We start from the raw sequence: 21567 nt of genomic DNA on the forward strand, positions 1-21567 counted from the left end.
TTAGGTGTAGTACTTTGTGTGTCCTCCGGAGGCAGAAGCTAAACACCCAAGGTCTGGGTTTCCCAAGACGGAACTATAAGAAAAAGAATTTACGGTAAGTAAACAAAATTCTCTTTTTACATACAGTTATGCTGCGATCTGCACCGCAGCGTAACTGCATGCGTCCTGCGTCCCCAGCATAATCTATGAAGATTATGCAGGAGCCGTGCGCACGTGGCGTATTAGACCGCAGCGCTTCGGCTGCTGCCCGAAGCACGCGCTCTAAGAAGTGACATGTCACTTCTTTTGTGCACTCTGCATGCATCCCCCGCTCTGTCTATGGGAGGGGCTGCAGTCAGAGCGCATGAAATCGGGTTTTTTTTTATTTATTTTTTTTTATTACGGACTGTTTCTGCAGCGATTTTAAAGCGCACGTGTGCTGTTCAAATCGCTGCAGAAATTTCTGCAGGGACAGTACACAACGTGCGCACATAGCCTAAGGGTTACAAAAAAGCAACTATGTAACTATCTGTGTATGTGCTATTGTTGGTTTATTACCCTGAGATTAACATTGCTAGGCCTAGCTGACTTGTGTAGAGCAGTCCAACACACCCTGCAATGATTGGCACGTCACTGTCAATGCACAATCTCTATAGAGAGCCTAGTGCGGGGGATGACAGCTCCCTGGGCTCAGCTACATGACTAAAACACATATTTATTTTTTTTTTTTTTTTATGATGTAAGAACATCTGCACCAAGTAATCTATGTGATGCACCGTTGGATTCAGGGTCTCTTTTCCTACGTTATTTTTCTGTCAGATACCTGCTGACAGATTCCCTTTAAGACCAAATTTCCCAAGAGTTGGGGGCCCAGTTCTCTGTACATTTGTGTTATACTGGCAGGTGATTTGGTGACTGTTGAATGTATGTTGCTCACATTTCTATTCTCACTATTTTTGCTTATTATCAAATGCTATATATAATATAGGCTTTCTAACAAACTATTAATGGTAATTGTAATTTTCTACGTGCAGCTTCTTAGAAAATGCATCCTGCAGATGAACCGACCAGTGGTTGAAGGTTCTCTAGGAAGTCCACCATTCGAAAAGCCGAATATTGAGCAGGTGATTTTTACCATGAAGTTTAGGTGTACACAAGGTTTTTATAGATGATATTAGATTACTGTATGTATGACCCAGCTGTTTGCAGCCAGTGGTCTCTGGCAGTCGGCATGCTGAGAGCTGTTGTGGGGGCTGCAAATTATAAGGGACTTCCCCCCACTCTTGCTTGTTGTGTGCATCTGTCTGATTTTCCAATTAAAGCGCAACAATCACCAGGATTTTCGCATATAACCTAAAGCCAGTGCTATACTGGCACTATCAGGCTGAGTCTATACATACCTGTAGTGGTCAGCTCAGATGTTTAGGTTTTGAAATCCAAGAAAGTGAAGTTTATAAAATCATCAGCTTGTTGAGTGACAGTTGCACTGGAGCAGATCATATATTTATAGTTATCCCCTCCCCCTGTTAGAATTAGCATAAGTATTGTACAAACGACCCACTTTGTCTAGCAGGACCTGTGTGAGGTCATACCCATGTGACCTGGTATCCAGCTTTGGTTGCTGAGGCCCCCCCCCCCCTTCTGGTCACATGGGTATGACGGACCTCACCACAGGTCCTGCTAGACAAAGTGAGTCGTTTGTACAATGCTTATGCTAATTATAAAAGGAGGAGGGGATAACTATGATTACCTCCCAGATATTATCTGATCCTCAGCTGCTGTCACTCAAGAAGCTGCTGATTTTATAACCTTTACTTTCTTGGATTTCAAAACCTAAACATCCGAGCTGACCATTACAGGTATGTATAGACTCAGCCTGATAGTGCCAGTGTAACACTTGCTTTAGGTTATATACGAAAATCCTGGTGATTGGTTCCCTTTAAGCCCCATTTACTTTTGACCTTTCCGAAGTGCTGACTGCAGGTGCTATATACATATAACGGCCATATGGGTGGAGGTGGGTAAATGCAACTACCCATATTTTTGTAGCTATTTTTTATTTTTCTGTTCTGCAGCTATTTCACACTTTCTCTGTGGAAATCTCCGTTTTCATTGTAGCAGGGATTAAATCTGCAGTCAGGCCCACATACGGCAAATTTTGCTATCTTAAAATGGGGATGTCTACTCTAGGGAGCAAAAAAAAATGCACTAAACGGAGTTTCTGCCTAGAAAATGAATGTCTGCATATCGCACAGATGCTGAGCCAATAGAGATCTGCGAATGCCCATATTTGCACTGTATAAACAATAGATGCCACAATCTGTGCATCCATGCAACAGTTACTGGCAGTCACTTGATTGTATCCCCACTTCTGCCTAGGTATGGAATGCAGAATCTCTGTGATACTATGGACATGCTCAGTGGCCGCACAGTATTTGACCTGCCAACCACCTGGCATCGCAAAACTCCACTCACATGCTACATTCCTATGACTGCCCCCATCTTCATTATATGGGCGTGAAGACTGCAACATCTGTCTGTACAGTGCAAAAATAGACAGTGTGGGCTTTATTGGCTCCGTGGGGATGTCATTGACAGGTGCTTTTGCCAGCACAACTAAAATTTCACTTTGTTTCTTGCCCATGAAGTGGTTAAACCCCTAATACTGATTAACCGTATCATTCTTCTACGAGCTTGACTTTCACTTTTTTTTTTTTTTTTTTAATTGTTCCACAGGGGGTGTTGAATTTTGTGCAGTACAAATTCAGCCACCTACAACCAAAAGAGCGACAGACGATGTACGAACTCTCCAAGATGTTTCTTCTTTGTCTAAATTATTGGAAGCTGGAGACTCCTTCACAATTTCGTCAGAGGTCCCAAAGTGAGGATGTGGCAACGTATAAGGTTAATTACACAAGGTAAATGGGATTTAGTTAATATTTCTTGGTAATCTGTGTACTGTGCAAAGCTCTTCAGTGTTTCACAGTATGATGTTAAAGGGTTTTCTATTTTGGGCAACCCTTTTCCTTTATGTTCTGGATGCTGGCTAGTTTTGCAATAATATGGGAACATGGAGTGTACAATTTTATATAACTGAAAAACCAATTCACAGAAAATAGCCACAAACATGAATAATTAGATGTATTATAATCTTTATTAAATGAAAAAATAAAAACCAAGGAAAAAAAAAACAACACAATGGGAAACTGATCCAGCACAGCAATTACTGTATTTTTTGCTTTATAAGACGCAAATTTTGGAGGAAAGTGGGGGGTGTGTCTTATAAGCCGAATATACGGGGGGGGGGGGTAGAAGAGGGTGTGTGTGTAATATGTATATGTGTGTGTGTGTGTGTATATGTATATATATATATATGTGTATATATATATATATATATATATATATATATATATATGTATATATATGTATATATATATATATATATATATATATATATATATATATATATATATATATATATATATATATATATATATATATATATATATATATATATATATATAATGTATGTATGTATATATATATATATATGTATATATATATGTATATATGTATATATATATATGTATATATATATGTATATATGTATGTATATATATATATATGTATGTATATATATATATATATAATGTATGTATGTATATGTATATATGTATATATATATGTATATATGTATGTATATATATATATAATCTCTAACTCTCTATCTATCTCTCTATCTCTCTATCTATATATCTCTGTCTCACCATATGGGCCAAATATCAGCTACAATAGATGTAACAATGCACAAAAAATGCAAAATATACAAAAAACTACTAAAGTGCAATAATGCAAAATTGTATAGCAAGAGGATAGATCTCTATAAGGGCTACTAAAGTGCAAAAAATATAAGTCAAATTATTTATATAACATACTATATGAGCCACGTGGCAGCTATAATCGATTTAAACAATGCACAAAAGTGCAAAGGGCTAATGAAATACAATAATGCAAAGTTGTATGGCCAGGGGATTTATATAGGTCACTATGTAAGCCAAATATCGGCTTCAATGGATGTAAATACACAGATGTTTGGTAACCTATAAATGCTGGTGACCATATATAAGGAGGAAATCGCCAGTTAATACATGATAATAGTCATAGGATTATATTAATGGCGATTACATGTAGACATATGAGAACAAATGCTCTGTCACAAACTACACGCGTTTCGGCGTACCTTCATCAGGGCATGTGGTGATTACATAACTGAGCAGATTTGTGATTCACTTCTAATCTGTCAGATATGCCAAGTATTTATTCCTTTATATTTGTCTGACAGTTTTTTCTGGTGGCCTGCCCCTATAGAGTTGAGTATATATTCTCTGTTTCAGATGGCTGTGTTACTGTCATGTCCCGCAGAGCTGTGATAGCTTGCCAAGATATGAAACTACGCATGTGTTCGGAAGAAGCTTGCTCCGCTCCATCTTCACAGTTACACGCAGACAACTGCTGGAAAAGTTTAGGGTGGAAAAGGACAAACTGGTTCCAGAGAAGAGGACACTAATTCTCACGCACTTTCCCAAGTTAGTATACATGACGCTATTCAATGCTCCATGCATACGTGATCAAAGCCTGCACCATTTCCAGTAACATGTCATGTTGACTGATGACTAGATGCATGCAAGACACAGGATTGATCTGTCATTTCTTTTTCGCTCCTAATTGGGAGACCCAGACAGTGGGTGTATAGCTACTGCCCTCTGGAGGCCGCACAAAGAACTACACTTAAAAGTGTAAGGCCCCTCCCCTTCTGGCTATACACCCTCCCGTAGGAGTACAGATTCCTCAGTTTTAGCTTTGTGCGCAAGGAGGTCAGACACGCACGCATAGCTCCATTGTTTTTAGTCAGCAGCAGCTGCTGACTATGTCGGATGGAAGAAAAGAGGACACATATAGTGTCCCCAGCATGCTCCCTTCTCACCCCACTGTATGTCGGAGGTGTTTGTAAGGTTGAGGTACCCATTGCGGGTACGGCGGCAGGAGCCCACATGCTGATTCCTTCCCCATCCCTTTTTACAGGGCTCTGGGTGAAGTGGGATTTACTGGTCTCCAGGCACTGAGACCGGGCTCCATCTACAGCCCCTGGACAAGATGCTGGATGGAGCGGAGTACATCAGGGACATGGCCCTGCATCCTCAAGGTACTCTGTGTCCCCGTGCAGGCGCTCACACCGCAGCATGCTGGGTGTTGTAGTGCGCCGGGGGACATCAGCGCTACGGCGCTTGTGCCATGGCCTCATTCAGCTTAGCTGAAGCAGGCACACTTCCAGGAATCGGTCGCGCCGGCCGCTGGGACTGCGGCGCGGCTGGCACTTGTGGTGCGCCGGGGACTTCAGCGCGGCCCGCGCTTTTACGGCGGCCGCGCTGATAACTCGAGTCCCCGGCTTTTGCGGCCTGCTTCCGTTCGTTCCCGCCCCCAGACCTGCCAGTCAGGAGAGGGGCGGGACGCTGGCCACATATAGAGATCGGTCATGCCGGCCGCTGGGACTGCGGCGCGGCTGGCACTTGTGGTGCGCCGGGGACTTCAGCGCGGCCCGCGCTTTTACGGCGGCCGCGCTGATAACTCGAGTCCCCGGCTTTTGCGGCCTGCTCCCGTTCGTTCCCGCCCCCAGACCTGCCAGTCAGGAGAGGGGCGGGACGCTGGCCAGTGCATCAGCGCTGAGGGCTGGAGTCGTTTTTACATACTCCAGCCCTCACAATCGGCACAGAGGGGACACTGTTTCCCGCACTTTTGTTTGGGAACTCCCACGGACCGCCCCTCTCCACAGACGCCGGCAGCCATTCCTGCTGACACGCTGAGCTGCAGAGGGGAGCCGGGGAGACCCAGACAAGGATTTCTGCAGCCTCTTACCCGCTATTCAGCGGGCGGTAAGCAGCCCTCAGGGCTCACCCCTCTTGTGCCAGTAGTATTCTTAGTATTTTGTTGCTACAAATACTTGGTATTACATAGCGCTGGTCGCCCTTTGGCTATAGACTCTCTCACATTCAGAGAGCCAGCAGCATGTCGTCCGCAAAACGCAAGGGTGCCAAAGCACAGACATTATATGCTTCCTGCACCGCATGTGGGACTTTTCTACCGGCAGGCTCCACAGACCCCCCATTGTGTGCAGTGCTCGGCCCCTGCGGCGCTTGCACAGCCGGGGCCTCTGCTGGACGTGACCCAGGGTGTACCACCTGTGAATGCTGTCCAGGTGACAGGCACTGAGTTTGCAGCTTTTGCTGACAGAATGTCTCTCACTATGTCACAAATTCTTGACACATTGCGAGCTAGGCCTGTACTTCAGGCCACGGACACTGTGCAATCATTGCCCCCTGGTCCCCCTCAGCTCCAAGCTCCGGGGCGGGCATATACACCTCAGGGTGAAGACTCTGACTCGGACGATGGCCCCGGGCAGCCTAAGCGGGCTCGCTATGACGGGCCTTCACATTCATCCCAATGGTCAGGATCCCAGCGAGATGAATCTATGGGTGATGAGGCGGACGTAACTGATCAGGATTCTGATCCTGGAACCGCTCTCAATCTAGATACACCAGATGGTGACGCCATAGTTAATGATCTTATATTTAACATCAATAAGATGTTAAATATTTCCCCACCAGCTCCTCTTGTGGAGGAGTCAGCTTCGCAGCACGAGAGAATCCATTTCAGATACCCTAAGCGTACTTTAAGCACTTTTCTGGACCACGCTGACTTTAGAGACGCAATCCAGAAACCCCACGCTTATCCTGAAAGGCGTTTTCCTAAACGGCTTAAAGATACACGCTATCCTTTTCCCCCTGAGGTGGTCAAAGGTTGGACCCAGTGTCCAAAAGTGGATCCTCCAATTTCCAGGCTTGCAGCTAGATCCTTGGTTGCAGTTGAAGATGGAGCGGCACTTAAAGATGCCACTGACAGGCAGATGGAGCTCTGGCTGAAATCCATCTATGAGGCGATTGGAGCGTCATTAGCGCCTTCTTTTGCAGCCGTATGGGCACTCCAAGCTATCTCAGCCGGGCTTGCGCGAGTTGACTCCGTCACACGTGCATTTGCCCCGCAGGTAGCACCATTGACCTCGCAAATGGCGGCATTCGCGTCGTACGCGATTAATGCTGTTCTTGACGCTACAAGCCGCACGGCAGTGGCGTCAGCCAACTCCGTTGTTTTGCGTAGGGCCCTGTGGTTGAGACATTGGAAAGCAGATTCTCATTCCAAGAAGTGCTTAACCAATTTGCCTTTTTCTCGTGACCGATTGTTTGGAGAGCGTTTGGATGAAATCATCAAACACTCCAAGGGTAAGGACTCATCCTTACCGCAACACAGACAAAACAGACCCCAACAGAGGAAGGGTCAGTCTGGTTATCGGTCCTTTCGAGGACCGGGCAGGTCCCAATTCGCATCGTCAAAAAAGACTCAAAAAGACCAGAGACGCTCAGATTCTTGGAGGTCTCAGTCACGCCCAAAAAGGGCAGCCGGAGGAACCGTTGCCAAAACGGCGTCCTCCTGACTTGAGGTCTCCGATTCCCACACCCGCGGTCGGTGGGAGGCTTTCCCACTTTGGCGACATCTGGCTGTCACACGTCAAAGACCGTTGGGTGAGGGATATTCTGTCTCACGGGTACAGGATAGAGTTCAGTTCTCGTCCGCCAACTCGTTTCTTCAGAACTTCTCCCCCACCAGACCGAGCCGATGCTCTGTTGCAGGCGGTGGCCGCTCTAAAAGCGGAAGGAGTGGTGACCTCTGTCCCTCTTCAGGAACAAGGTCACGGTTTTTACTCCAATCTGTTTGTGGTCCCAAAAAAGGACGGATCGTATCGGCCCGTCCTGGATCTAAAGTTGCTCAACAGACACGTAAAAGTCAGGAGGTTCCGGATGGAATCCCTACGCTCCGTCATAGCCTCAATGTCTCAAGGAGATTTTCTAGCATCAATAGATATCAAAGATGCGTATCTCCACGTGCCGATCGCACCAGAGCATCAGCGTTTCCTACGCTTCGTCATACACGACGAACACCTGCAGTTCGTAGCGTTACCTTTCGGTCTGGCAACAGCCCCCCGGGTCTTCACCAAGGTCATGGCAGCAGTAGTAGCTGTTCTGCACTCGCAGGGTCACTCGGTCATCCCGTATCTAGACGACCTGCTTATAAAGGCACCCTCTCAAGAGGCATGCCAACACAGTCTGAAAGTGGCACTAGACACTCTCCAGAGTTTCGGGTGGATTATCAACTTTCCAAAGTCTCATCTAACCCCGACCCAATCTCTGACTTATCTTGGCATGGAGTTTCATACTCTCTCAGCGATAGTGAAGCTTCCACTGGACAAGCAGTGCTCGCTGCGGACTGGAGTGCAATCTCTCCTTCAGAGCCAGTCGCACTCACTGAGGCGCCTCATGCATTTCCTAGGAAAGATGGTAGCAGCAATGGAGGCAGTCCCGTTCGCGCAGTTTCATCTGCGCCCTCTACAATGGGACATTCTACGCCAATGGGACGGGAAATCGACGTCCCTCGACAGGACTGTCTCCCTCTCTCAGACTGCCAAGGACTCTCTGCGTTGGTGGCTTCTCCCCGCCTCATTGTCACAGGGAAAGTCGTTCCTTCCCCCGTCCTGGGCAGTGGTCACGACGGATGCGAGCCTATCAGGGTGGGGAGCGGTGTATCTCCACCACAGGGCTCAGGGGATGTGGACTCTGGAAGAGTCCACCCTGCAGATCAATGTTCTGGAAATCAGAGCAATCTATCTTGCCCTGCGAGCCTTCCAACAATGGCTGGAAGGCAAACAGATTCGGATTCAGTCGGACAATTCCACGGCGGTGGCGTACATCAACCACCAAGGGGGAACACGCAGTCGCCAAGCCTTTCAAGAAGTCCAACGGATTTTGACGTGGGTGGAAAGCAGAGCGTCCACCATATCCGCAGTTCACATCCCAGGCGTGGAAAACTGGGAAGCAGACTTTCTCAGTCGCCAGGGCATGGACGCAGGAGAATGGTCCCTTCACCCGGACGTGTTTCAGCAGATCTGTTGCCGCTGGGGGACGCCGGACGTCGATCTGATGGCGTCACGACACAACAACAAGGTCCCAGTTTTCATGGCACGGTCTCACGATCACCGAGCACTGGCGGCAGACGCCTTGGTTCAGGATTGGTCGCAATTCCGACTCCCCTATGTGTTCCCACCTCTAGCATTGTTACCCAGAGTTCTCCGGAAAATCAGGTCCGACTGCCATCGAGCCATACTCGTCGCTCCAGATTGGCCAAGAAGGTCGTGGTACCCGGATCTGTGGCATCTCACGGTAGGCCAACCGTGGACACTACCAGACCGTCCAGATTTGCTGTCTCAAGGGCCGTTTTTCCATCTGAATTCTGCGGCCCTGAACCTGACTGTGTGGCCATTGAGTCCTGGATCCTAGCGGCCTCAGGTTTATCTCATGAAGTTGTTGCCACAATGAGACAGGCTAGAAAACCATCCTCAGCTAAGATCTATCACAGAACGTGGAAGATATTCTTAGCGTGGTGCGTGGCTCAAGGGTTTTCTCCCTGGCCATTTGCATTGCCAACTTTTCTTTCCTTCCTGCAGTCTGGGTTGGAAAAAGGCTTGTCGCTTAGCTCTCTTAAGGGTCAAGTCTCCGCGCTATCCGTATTCTTTCAGAAGCGCTTGGCACAGCTTTCTAAAGTACGCACTTTTCTCCAAGGAGTTTGTCATATCGTTCCTCCTTACAGACGGCCATTGGAACCCTGGGATCTGAACAAGGTTCTCATTGCTCTCCAGAAGCCGCCTTTCGAGCCTTTGAAAGAGGTTCCCCTTTCTCGGCTTTCACAAAAGGTAGTTTTTCTTGTGGCGGTCACGTCTCTTCGAAGAGTGTCCGAGCTAGCGGCGTTATCTTGCAAATCTCCCTTCCTGGTGTTTCACCAAGACAAGGTAGTACTGCGTCCAATTCCAGAGTTTTCTCCCAAGGTGGTTTCTTCCTTTCATCTCAATCAGGATATCACTTTACCATCTTTGTGTCCGCATCCAGTTCACCAATTTGAAAAGGGTTTACATCTGTTGGACCTGGTGAGAGCACTCAGGATTTACATTTCTCGCACGGCGGCTCTACGCCGTTCTGATGCGCTCTTTGTCCTAGTCGCTGGTCAGCATAAGGGATCGCAAGCTTCCAAATCCACCCTGGCGCGGTGGATCAAGGAACCAATTCTTCACACATACCGTTCTGCTGGGCTTCCGATTCCATCTGGACTGAAGGCCCATTCTACCAGAGCCGTGGGTGCGTCCTGGGCATTGCGGCATCAGGCTACGGCTCAGCAAGTGTGCCAGGCGGCTACCTGGTCGAGTCTGCACACGTTTACCAAACACTATCAAGTGCATACCTACGCTTCGGCAGATGCCAGCCTAGGTAGACAGGTCCTTCAGGCGGCGGTGGCCCACCTGTAGGAAGAGGCTGTCTGACAGCCCGTTCATGTGGTATCTTTTTACCCACCCAGGGACTGCTTTTGGACGTCCCACTGTCTGGGTCTCCCAATTAGGAGCGAAAAAGAAGAAGGGAATTTTGTTTACTTACCGTAAATTCCTTTTCTTCTAGCTCCAATTGGGAGACCCAGCACCCGCCCTATTTGTTCTTAGGGTTTCGTTTTTCGGGTGCACATGTTGTTCATGTTGTTTCTTAAGTTCTCCGATCATGTTATCGGATTGAATTTGTTTTTGAAACTGTTATTGGCTTTCCTCCTTCTTGCTTTGGTACTAAAACTGAGGAATCTGTACTCCTACGGGAGGGTGTATAGCCAGAAGGGGAGGGGCCTTACACTTTTAAGTGTAGTTCTTTGTGCGGCCTCCAGAGGGCAGTAGCTATACACCCACTGTCTGGGTCTCCCAATTGGAGCTAGAAGAAAAGGAATTTACGGTAAGTAAACAAAATTCCCTTCTTTGCTGCTGCAGACAAAACATTTTCAGGGCTCTTGCACCCAGTATCTGTAATATGTTTTTCTAAACTGCTACGGGCCTGTGCTGTGTCTCCAACATTACATGCTTTCAATTCTATATTTTGGGTTGCATGGCTATATGCTGTATTTCGGTGGTCATCTCCCTTGTAGACACAACAGAGGCCCATAAAGTTCATTCTGGTTAACACAAATTCATGGAGACTTGTGCTCTGATTCATCATTTGAGGTTTTTTTTAAATCCTTTCCTTTATAGTTTTGTGTTAGTTGCCGTATTTTTTGTGCCAAATGCTTTAAACAGGCGTGCTCGATTCATGACTTTTGACGCAATTTTTTTTTTTTTTTTAAAAAAAAAATTTTTTCAACATCTTGAATTGTTTTTGCAACTTTTTAGCACTGGAAATGGCACATTTCACAAAATGATTCAAACATTGTGCCAAAATAATGGCCTACTGCAAATTTCATGGTAGGTGGGGGGTGGAACTGGTTTGGAGTTGTGCCATGTTCATGAATCGGGCAAAAATATCTTGAATGGCAAAACAAAGCGGAAAGCAGGTAAAAATATTAAAAATAGACTTAAGGCTCAGCTAGTATAATGAACTGAGTAAAAACAAAAAAAGCCACAAAACTAGACAAAAAATACACACACAAACAATGATCCGGAGGTTTGGTGTGCTGCTGCAAGTGTCTGTACACGCGTCTCTGTCCTTGCCATGCCCTTAGTATGGAAGAGCAGTGAGAAAATCACGAATGGTCACCCCTGGAATTCTTTTCCTTTTGTAGATTTCTTTCTATGTTAGAAGAAGAAATATATGGTGAAAATTCTCCAATCTGGGAAGCTGATTTTACGGTCTCTAACACTGAAGGTCATCAGCTCGTGTCCAGACCAGGTAAGGGTTAAACCAGTTGGTTAATGTTCAACTATAATGTTATCTTGCGTACCTTTAAGCAATGATATGAAAATGATGTACTTTCCATTAAAGGGGTTGTTACATCATGAACAACTTCACACATAGGAGCCATGGGTCAATGTGGTTCTGGATAGCCAGTCTCCCAGCGAGAGCTACTTGGCCTCTTATAGGGGAATCCATAAACAGTGTTGTTGTGACGTGTTGCCTATGGCTATAATATTATTATTATTATTATTACGGCATTTATTCCAAGGGGCTTTACGAGAGAGAGAGAGAGAGAGAGGGTATACGTACAACAATCATTAACTGTACAAAAGAGACTGGTATAGGAGGAGAGAGGACACTGCTGGTTGCGCAGTGGTGCACTGGACTGAGGGCTATTATAGGTTGTAGGCTTGTTGGAAGATATGGGTCTTGAGGTTCCTCTTGAAGCTTTCCACGGTAGGGGAGGGTCTGATATGCTAAGGTAGAGCGTTCCAGAGTATGGGGGAGGCACGGGAGAAATCTTGTACGCGATTGTAGGAAGAGGAGATAAGAGAGGAGTAGAGAAGGAGATCTTGTGAGGATCTGAGGTTGCGTGCAGGTTGGTACCGGGAGACTAGGTCACAGATGTATGGACGAGACAGGTTGTGGATGGCTTTGTATGTCATGGTTAATGTTTTGAACTGGAGTCGTTGAGCGATGGGAAGCCAGTGAATGGATTGGCAGAGTGGCGAGGCTGGGGAATAGTGAGGGGACAGGTGGATTAAGCGGGCCGCAGAATTTAGGATAGATTGAAGGGGTGCAAGAGTGTTGGAAGGGAAGCCAGAGAGCAGGAGGTTGCAGTAGTCGAGGCGGGAGATGATGAGGGCATGCACTAATGTTTTTGCTGATTCTTGGTTAAGGAAAGCACGGATCCGGGAGATATTTTGGAGTTGTAGTCTGCATGAGGTGAAGAGGGCTTGGATGTGTGGCCTATTACAACATATTCTTTCCTTTTATTCCTACTTTACACGGATATGTTTGATATTGATGGTCTATCAAACATCGTCCTCCTCACTGGTCAGCTGTTTGCAGCTCTGTCAGATGTGTGTAGCATACAGAGCTGGAAATGAGCAGCACAGTACACTGCATAGTGTCCGTTCTCAGCTACGCAGCTCTGCTTCATTTTACTTCTGTAGCCAATCAATGGGTATGTCAAGTGTGAGGTCCCCACTAATTGATAATGATTAGCTACGTCTTGGAAAACCCCATTAAATATATCCCTACACTAACTGCCAATTGTGTGACTATTAAAGTAACTTGTAAACCTCGACTTATCTTAATTTCTTTATCGTTCCTTTGGGAGACCCAGACCATGGGTGTTTATCTTCTGCCTCCGGAGGACACACAAAGTACTACACTTAAAAGTGTAGCTCCTCCCTCTGAGCTTATACACCCCCTGGTGAGCAGACCCAGCCAGTTTATCGCTTTGTGTTCAGGAGGCATACATCCACACATGCATTCTCATCTGATTTGTTTGATTTTTGGAAAGAGTGTGAAGAAAAGCGGGTCCACGTCTGGACTTCCGGCATGTCCCTTCTCACCCCACTGTGTCGGCGGTGTTGTTAAGGTTGGTTTCCAAGGCTGGAGCCTTACATGCCGCGCTCCTTCACCATCCCTCCTGGGCTCTGGCTTGAAGTGGGAGCCAGCACGGTCTCCATGCTTGGCAGGAGGCCAGTCTCCATCCGCAGCCCTTCAGGACCCTGCTGGACCGGAGCACTCATCCCCAGGGGCCTGGCCCTGCGTCTCGGCAGCTAAGTACCTGAGACGTTTATTTATGGGGGTCCCTGTGCCTTATTGTTTGGGGAGAGTGTGTTTGCTGTGTTTTGACATTTCCGGCGGGTTCTCTAGCTATCGCACGAGAACCGCGCCGATGGTGCCTGCTCGTCAGCCTCGCCGCTCTAATTTAGGCCCCGGCTTCGCCGGAGGCCTAGTTTCTATTCACTGCCCTCGCATGTCATTCATGCAGAGGGACAGGCTCGGCTCCGCCCGGCGGCCGTTCTGCACAGGGGAGGGACACTCCCCACTGCTGTGCGTGTCTCCTCCCCTGTAGGTTCTTTGGCCCTCCAGATCCCGCTCTTCAGAGCAAGTCCCGCCCCCTCTCCTCGCTCCGGCGGCCATTTCCTCAGAGATTCACTCAGCGCTGGTCTGCGCTCTGCATCCCTGCTGGGTGCTGTGTTTGGAGGTCCGGGCTTTGGGATCTGGAGGGCACACAAAACCGCTTCAGCGGTCTGGTAAGCCACAACCTCTGGTTGTGGACCTCTGTATATACTCTCTGGGGGTCATTCTCTGACAGAGCCCCCACTCCAGCAGCATGTCTCACACGAGGAGCAAGGCTCCAAAGCTTTATTCAGTATGCACTGCATGTAAGCTCCTGCTGCCTGAACCGAGCACCTATCCACATTGTGATGCCTGCTCTAACTTGGCGGTGCCACAGCCTGGAGTCTCACTCCCAGTGGTCTCTCAGGCTGCTCCTGCTCCTGTGGCTGAACCCCCGGCTTGGGTAGAATTCTTTTCCAGGTCTCTCTCCCAGTCTTTTGCTGAGTCCATGGGACTTTTGTCCAGGACTTTGCTGACTATGCATCAGCCCCCTTCACAGGGTGCCTCTGCTGCTAGGGGTCTCTCAGGACCGGAGCTCACAGAGGATTCATCATCTGGGCCCAGACCCCGTCCTCCTGAGAAGAGACGCAGGGTTTCCTCTCCCTCCTCGTCCCGCGGCTCTGATTCAGGAGCTGACTCGCAGGATGAGGAGGATGCCTTTACTGGGGGCTCGGAGGCTAACTCCATGTACCCCATTGATCTGTCCGAAACTGACTCAGATGTTAGTGACTTGATTGCTTCCATTAATTCTGTACTGGATCTCAATCCGCCAGTATCAGAGGAGCAACCCTCTCTGGCAGAAAAGCACCAGTTTACCTCGCCTAAGAGAGTAAAGAGTGTGTTCTTTAACCACTCCAGTTTTCAAGCCGCTGTGACCAAGCCCAGGGCCTGTCCTGACAAACGCTTCCCAAAGCGTGGTTCTGATGACCGTTTTCCCTTTCCACCTGAGGTGGTCAAGGAGTGGGCTCATTCCCCAAAGGTAGAGCCCCTGGTGTCTAGACTCTCAGCCCGGACCGTTGTGTCGGTGGCTGATGGCACCTCCCTTAAGGATTCCACTGACCGCCAGATTGACCTTCTGGCCAAATCCGTATATGAAGCGGCGGGGGCCTCGTTCTCCCCGACTTTTGCAGCAGTGTGGGCTCTCAAAGCCATCTCTGCTTCTCTAGAGGAGATGCATTCCCTCGCCAGGGAATCCATGCCCGAAATGGTTGCCTTAACTTCCCAAGCTTCAGCTTTTTCATCCTATGCCATGTCTGCCATGCTGGAGGCTTCTCACCGCATTGCGGTGGCTTCGGCTAATTCCCTCGCTATCCGCAGGATCTTGTGGCTTTGAGAGTGGAAGGCAGATGCTTCTTCAAAGAAGTACCTTGCTGGGCTCCCTTTTATTGGTTCCCGGCTGTTCGGAGAACAGCTGGAGGAAATTATTAAGGAAGCTACTGGCGGGAAGAGTACTTCCATGCCACAAACCAAAACCAGGAAACCTGTCCAGGGTAGGAATCAGTCGAGGTTTCGTTCCTTTCGTTGCTCCAACTGGTCGTCCTCTAAGCCCTCGGCCTCGTCCACTAACTCAGCCAAGGACCAGAAATCCAACTGGCGCCCAAAAGCGCGTCCACAAAAGACCGCAGGAGGTGCTGCCGCTAAGGCAGCCTCGTCGTGACTATCTGTCCGCGCCAGCAACGTCCTTAGTCTGTGGCAGGCTCTCCCACTTTGGCGACGCGTGGTTTCAACACGTCTCCGATCAGTGGGTGAGGGATATCATCTCCCACGGCTACAGGATAGAATTCTCTTCCAGCCCTCCAAACAGATTTATTTCTCTCAACTCCCCCCTGCTCCAAGGCCGCCGCCTTCTCACAGGCTGTGGCATCCTTGCAGGCCAACGGAGTAATTGTACCGGTTCCCGCCCGGGAACGGTTCAGAGGTTTCTACTCAAATCTCTTCCTAGTCCCCAAAAAGGACGGTTCCTTACGGCCCATCCTGGATCGCAAGCTTCTCAACAAGCATGTTCAGGTGCGGCACTTTCGCATGGAGTCTCTGCGATCAGTCATTGCCTCAATGACCCAAGGGGATTTCCTGGCGTCCATAGACATCAGAGATGCCTATCTGCATGTGCCAATTGCAGTTTCACACCAGCGTTGGCTACGCTTTGCAATCGGAGAAGATCATTTCCAATTCGTGGCTCTCCCCTTCGGGTTGGCCACAGCTCCTCGGGTATTCACCAAGGTCATGGCAGCAGTGATTGCGGTCCTGCACCTACAGGGGTTGGCAGTGATTCCTTACCTGGACGACCTTCTAGTCAAGGCTTCATCCAGCGTGGACTGTCAGCGGAGTGTCTCGCTCACTCTCGCCACTCTAGCCCAATTCGGGTGGCTTGTCAATCTTCCCAAATCCACTCTGACTCCGACCCAGAGTCTCACGTACCTAGGGATGCAGTTCGAGACTTTGCCTGCACTTGTGAAGTTGCCCTTAATCAAACAGCAATCCCTCCAACTGGCGGTGCGCTCTCTGCAGAAGCCCCGCCGTTATTCCCTCAGGCGCCTGATGCAGGTGCTGGGTCAGATGGTGGCGTCAATGGAGGCTGTTCCCTTTGCCCAGTTTCATCTGCGTCCCCTGCAGCTGGACATTCTCCGCTGTTGGGACAAGCGGCCTTCCTCCTTACACAGGTTAGTGGCTCTGTCGCCACAGACCAGGAGCTCTCTTCAGTGGTGGCTTCGGCCCCTGTCCCAGGGTCACTCCTTCCTGGCTCCGTCCTGGGTGATTCTCACCACGGATGCCAGTCTATCCGGCTGGGGAGCGGTATGTCTCCACCACAGAGCTCAGGGCACTTGGACTCCGGCTGAGTCAGCCCTTTCAATCAATGTGCTGGAAACCAGAGCAGTGTTTCTAGCTCTCCTAGCCTTTCACCACCTGTTGGCGGGCAGGCACATTCGAGTCCAATCAGACAACGCGACAGCGGTTGCCTACATCAATCACCAAGGCGGGACACGCAGCCGCCTGGCAATGTTGGAGGTACAACGCATCCTCCAATGGGCGGAGGACTCCAAGTCCACCATATCCGCAGTCCACATCCCAGGCGTGGAAAACTGGGAGGCAGATTATCTCAGCCGTCAAACCGTGGACGGTGGCGAAGTGGTCCCTGCACCCGGCTGTGTTTCAGTCAATCTGCCGCAAATGGGGCACTCCGGACGTGGACCTAATGGCATCCTGTCACAACAACAAAGTTCCTGTTTACGTGGCTCGCTCCCACGATCCTCAGGCATTCGCCGCGGACGCTCTGGTTCAAGACTGGTCCCAGTTTCGTCTGTCCTACGTGTTTCCCCCTCTAGCTCTCTTGCCCAGAGTTCTGCGCAAGATCAGATTGGAGGGCCGTCGAGTCATCCTCATTGCACCGGACTGGCCCAGGCGAGCTTGGTATCCAGACCTGCTCCACCTGTCCGTAGAGATGCCGTGGCAGCTCCCGGACCGTCCAGACCTACTCTCGCAAGGTCTGTTTTTCCGCCCGAATTCTGCGGCTCTCAAATTGACGGCGTGGCTCTTGAGTCCTGGATTTTGACGGCTTCTGGGATTCCTCCTGAAGTCATCTCCACCATGACTCGGGCCCGTAAGTCTTCCTCCGCTAAGATCTATCACAGGACTTGGAAAATGTTTCTGTCCTGGTGTCGCTCTGCCGGCCATCCTCCTTGGCCATTCTCCTTGCCGATCCTTCTGTCTTTTCTACAGTCCGGTCTGCAGCTAGGACTGTCCCTCAACTCTCTCAAGGGACAAGTCTCAGCTCTGTCAGTTCTGTTCCAGCGGCGTCTCGCTCGGCTGGCTCAGGTTCGCACCTTCATGCAAGGCGCGTCTCACATTATTCCGCCTTACCGGCGGCCCTTGGATCTCTGGGACCTTAACTTGGTTCTCACGGTTTTGCAGAAACCCCCCTTTGAGCCTCTTAGGGAGGTTTCTTTGTTTCGTCTTTCACAGAAAGTGGCCTTTCTGGTGGCCATAACTTTCCTCAGGAGAGTCTCTGATTTGGCTGCGCTCTCTTCGGAGTCACCTTTTTTGGTTTTTCATCAAGACAAGGTGGTTCTCCGTCCGACTCCAGAATTTCTTCCTAAGGTGGTCTCTCCTTTCCACCTTAACCAGGACATTACCCTACCTTCCTTTTGTCCGACTCCTGTTCATCGCTTTGAAAAAGCGTTGCATACTCTGGATCTGGTGCGTGCTCTCCGGATCTATGTGTCTTGCACCGCTGCGCTTAGGCGGTGCACTTCTCTTTTTGTGCTAACCACAAGCCGGCGCAAGGGCCTCTCTGCTTCTAAGCCGACCTTAGCTCGTTGGATTAGGTCGACCATTTCGGACGCCTACCAGTGTTCTCAGGTGCCTCCCCCGCCGGGGATCAAGGCACACTCGACCAGAGCTGTCGGTGCCTCTTGGGCTTTCAGGCACCAGGCTACGGCTCAACAAGTCTGTCAGGCTGCCACTTGGACTAGCCTGCATACCTTTTCAAAGCACTACCAAGTGCATGCTCATGCTTCGGCAGATGCGAGCTTGGGCAGAAGCATCATTCAGGCGGCTGTCGCCCATTTGTGAAGTTAGGGTCTGCCTACTTCTTAGTTTTCTGTTTATTTACCACCCATGGACTGCTTTGAGACGTCCCATGGTCTGGGTCTCCCAAAGGAACGATAAAGAAAAAGAGAATTTTGTTTACTTACCGTAAATTCTTTTTCTTATAGTTCCGTATTTGGAGACCCAGCACCCTCCCTGTTGCCTGTTGGCAATTTCTTGTTCCGCGTGTTATCACCGGCTGTTGTCGTTAAGAGTCTCCGGTTGTTCCGGCTTTTGCTCAGTTTTACTTGTGGGTGGCTATTCTCCTTCAGCTTTTGCACTAAACTGGCTGGGTCTGCTCACCAGGGGGTGTATAAGCTCAGAGGGCGGAGCTACACTTTTAAGTGTAGTACTTTGTGTGTCCTCCGGAGGCAGAAGCTATACACCCATGGTCTGGGTCTCCCAATATAAGAAACTATATTCAATATAAGGAACTATAAGAAAAAGAATTTACGGTAAGTAAACAAAATTCTCTTTATTTGCACCGAAGCCCACACAGTTTCCAAGAGCACATTATTCAAAACCTGTGGAGTCAGTGATGCAAGGCGTCGGTACTATCCTCGGATCCTCTGTGCAATTCCGCCTTCAGTTGTAGAAATCGGACAAAAACATTGTATACATTGTGATATCTAATATACGATTTTACTTTGTGTTTATTTTTTTTCAATTTCATTTTACTTTCTAGCATTGGTATGTAAAAACCTGAAACCATAGCGTCATACGGAACGTTTGTAGTGATAACAGCTGACTATTGTTGCCATGTATTCCTAGCTGCTGTGAATACCACCGCTGCACCCAGTGCACCACTTTTCAGCAACAGCCTGAACAACAGCTCCTCCCTGACATCCAATGGAGATGCTGGAAACTCTGAGCCCATGCCAGGTAATATTCCAGCTATGTCGCTCATACTATATACAGTGCTTAGCTGTTTAGGAGAACCTGTCACATCAGATAATGCTAGTAACCTTCAAATATAGGGTTAATCAGCCGAGTAGTAGCATTAGGCCTAAGCCACACTGCATGAAAATCGGAGCGAGTGGAATGCGATAAAATATCGCAATCCACTCACACACATATTAATCTCTGTCCCAGCACCCATGAGCAATTATTTTCTCAGTTCTAATTGTACCGAGAACACAGTCACAGCATGCTGCAATTGTAATGCGATCATTGTTTCTCTCGCACCCATTCAAGTCTATGGGGCGAGAGAAAAATCGAACTGCACTCGCAGCACAACGGTGTAATGCGAGTGCAGAGCGAGAATGACTATAGCACACTACGGAGGAGAGAGGGAGAAATCCCTTCCCCCTCCTCGGCACCGGCCCGCCCCCCGCAGCTGTGGTCCGATCGCATGATCGGACCTCAGTCACAATGACACTCGGCTCCTGCTGTGCTGCCAGCGTGAGCCAAGTATCATACGAGGATCGCAGTAGTCCCCATGTGGCCCGGCCTTAGGTGCCCGTCGCTGTACTGAAAGCAATGCTTCTAGGGGAAATTTGAAAATGACTTCTCCCGGGAGCCACTGGATTTTAGTCCTAGTGGTGCCAGAACTTCTACAGTCACTGTTGATCGCATGGAGACTGATGACTATAAGCATGCCATGGCACTTAGACTGACAGCCAGCATCGGACGTGACAGATTCTCTTTAAAAAGACATCTTTAATTGTCTACATTTTTAATGTTGCTTAATTGCTCTATTTTGTGATTGTCTGACCAATGGTACTTATAAGGTCAAGAAAAAGCTTTTTGTTTCTCATATACTCATATGAATATATGCTACAGTACTTACTAATATACCGTCCCCCTCCCACCTATTTCCAAAGGTTGTCCTGGGCTTCAGATATTGGCAGCAGTCTCAACTTTCAGCAGCTCCACTTTCTGTTTCTGATCCATGCTTTTCTTTGTCGCTCCATTGGGAGACCCAGACAATTGGGTGTATAGCTTCTGCCTCTGGAGGCCACACAAAGTATTACACTTTAAAAAGTGTAACCCCTCCCCTCTGCCTATACACCCTCCCGTGGATCACGGGCTCCTCAGTTTTATGCTTTGTGTGGAAGGAGGCACACATCCACTCATGCATTCTCATACATAGTTATGACGGATGGAAGAAAAGAGGACCCCGATGGGGTCCCCGGCATGTTCCCTTCTCACCCCACTATGTCGGCGGTGTTGTTAAGGTTGAGGTACCCATTGCGGGTACAGAGGCTGGAGCCACATGCCGTCTCCTTCACCATCCCTTATGCGGCTCTGGGAGAAGTGGGATCCTAAGCGGTCATCCACGTGCTGGGACCGTGCTCCATCCGCAGCCCCTGGTGGAACCTGCCGGCCCGGAGCTTCTTCACACCCAGGGACCGGGCCCTGCAACTTGAAGGTACTCTGTGTCCCCATGTGTGGACTGTACAGGGAGGGAAGTCGCTCCTTCTCCCCGGACGCCGCGGTAGTTCCGTCCGCAGTTTTTTTCGGCGGACTTCCGCGCCGACCGTGCCTGCTTGTCGGGCACGGCCTTAAATTTAGTCCCCGGCTTCGCCGCGGCCTAGTCGAGCAAAATCCGGGATTACCGACGTGATGTCGGCTCTGAGGGCTGGAGCATCTTTGCATGTCTCCCCCCACCCTCATTGACCACTTGGGGACTCCAGATTCCCGCTCTTTGCTGGCGCCGCCCTCGGCTCTACACCCCCCTGAGAGCTCCGGCAGCCATTTTTAGCATTCTGCCGGTGGATGCTACTCAGCGGCAAAGCTCTGCAGCTCTGGGTGATCCACGACAGGGAATCTGGAGGACACACTCCGCTCGTTAGCGGTTGGTAAGCCACACCGGTCACCCGGTGTTGGTCCCCCTAGGGTGCCGGGATATAGATATAGATATATATATCTGTTCGGAAAGGCTGTATACCCTTTTCCCATATACCCTCAGTGGTCACTCTCCTAAGAGACAACAGCATGTCGTCCACAAGGAGCAAAGCTACTAAGGCACAGACTTTTTTCGCGGCCTGTACCTCTTGTGGGGCTA

At 49.1% G+C, this 21567-nt stretch overlaps 1 protein-coding gene across 1 annotated transcript in view; it reads left to right on the plus strand.

Annotated features, from left to right (window-relative positions):
* The window catches only part of KAT2A (lysine acetyltransferase 2A), a 138333-nt gene that overhangs the window by 39693 nt on the left and 77073 nt on the right, over window positions 1-21567 (plus strand). Inside the window, exons 4-8 of the mRNA XM_075350016.1 lie at window positions 1014-1103; window positions 2716-2897; window positions 4374-4565; window positions 11728-11834; window positions 19332-19442. Coding sequence (XP_075206131.1) covers window positions 1014-1103; window positions 2716-2897; window positions 4374-4565; window positions 11728-11834; window positions 19332-19442 — 682 coding nt within the window. The remainder of the gene's footprint in view (window positions 1-1013; window positions 1104-2715; window positions 2898-4373; window positions 4566-11727; window positions 11835-19331; window positions 19443-21567) is intronic.

This window comes from Anomaloglossus baeobatrachus, chromosome 5 (genome assembly GCF_048569485.1).
Source record: "Anomaloglossus baeobatrachus isolate aAnoBae1 chromosome 5, aAnoBae1.hap1, whole genome shotgun sequence".
NCBI lineage: Eukaryota > Metazoa > Chordata > Amphibia > Anura > Aromobatidae > Anomaloglossus > Anomaloglossus baeobatrachus.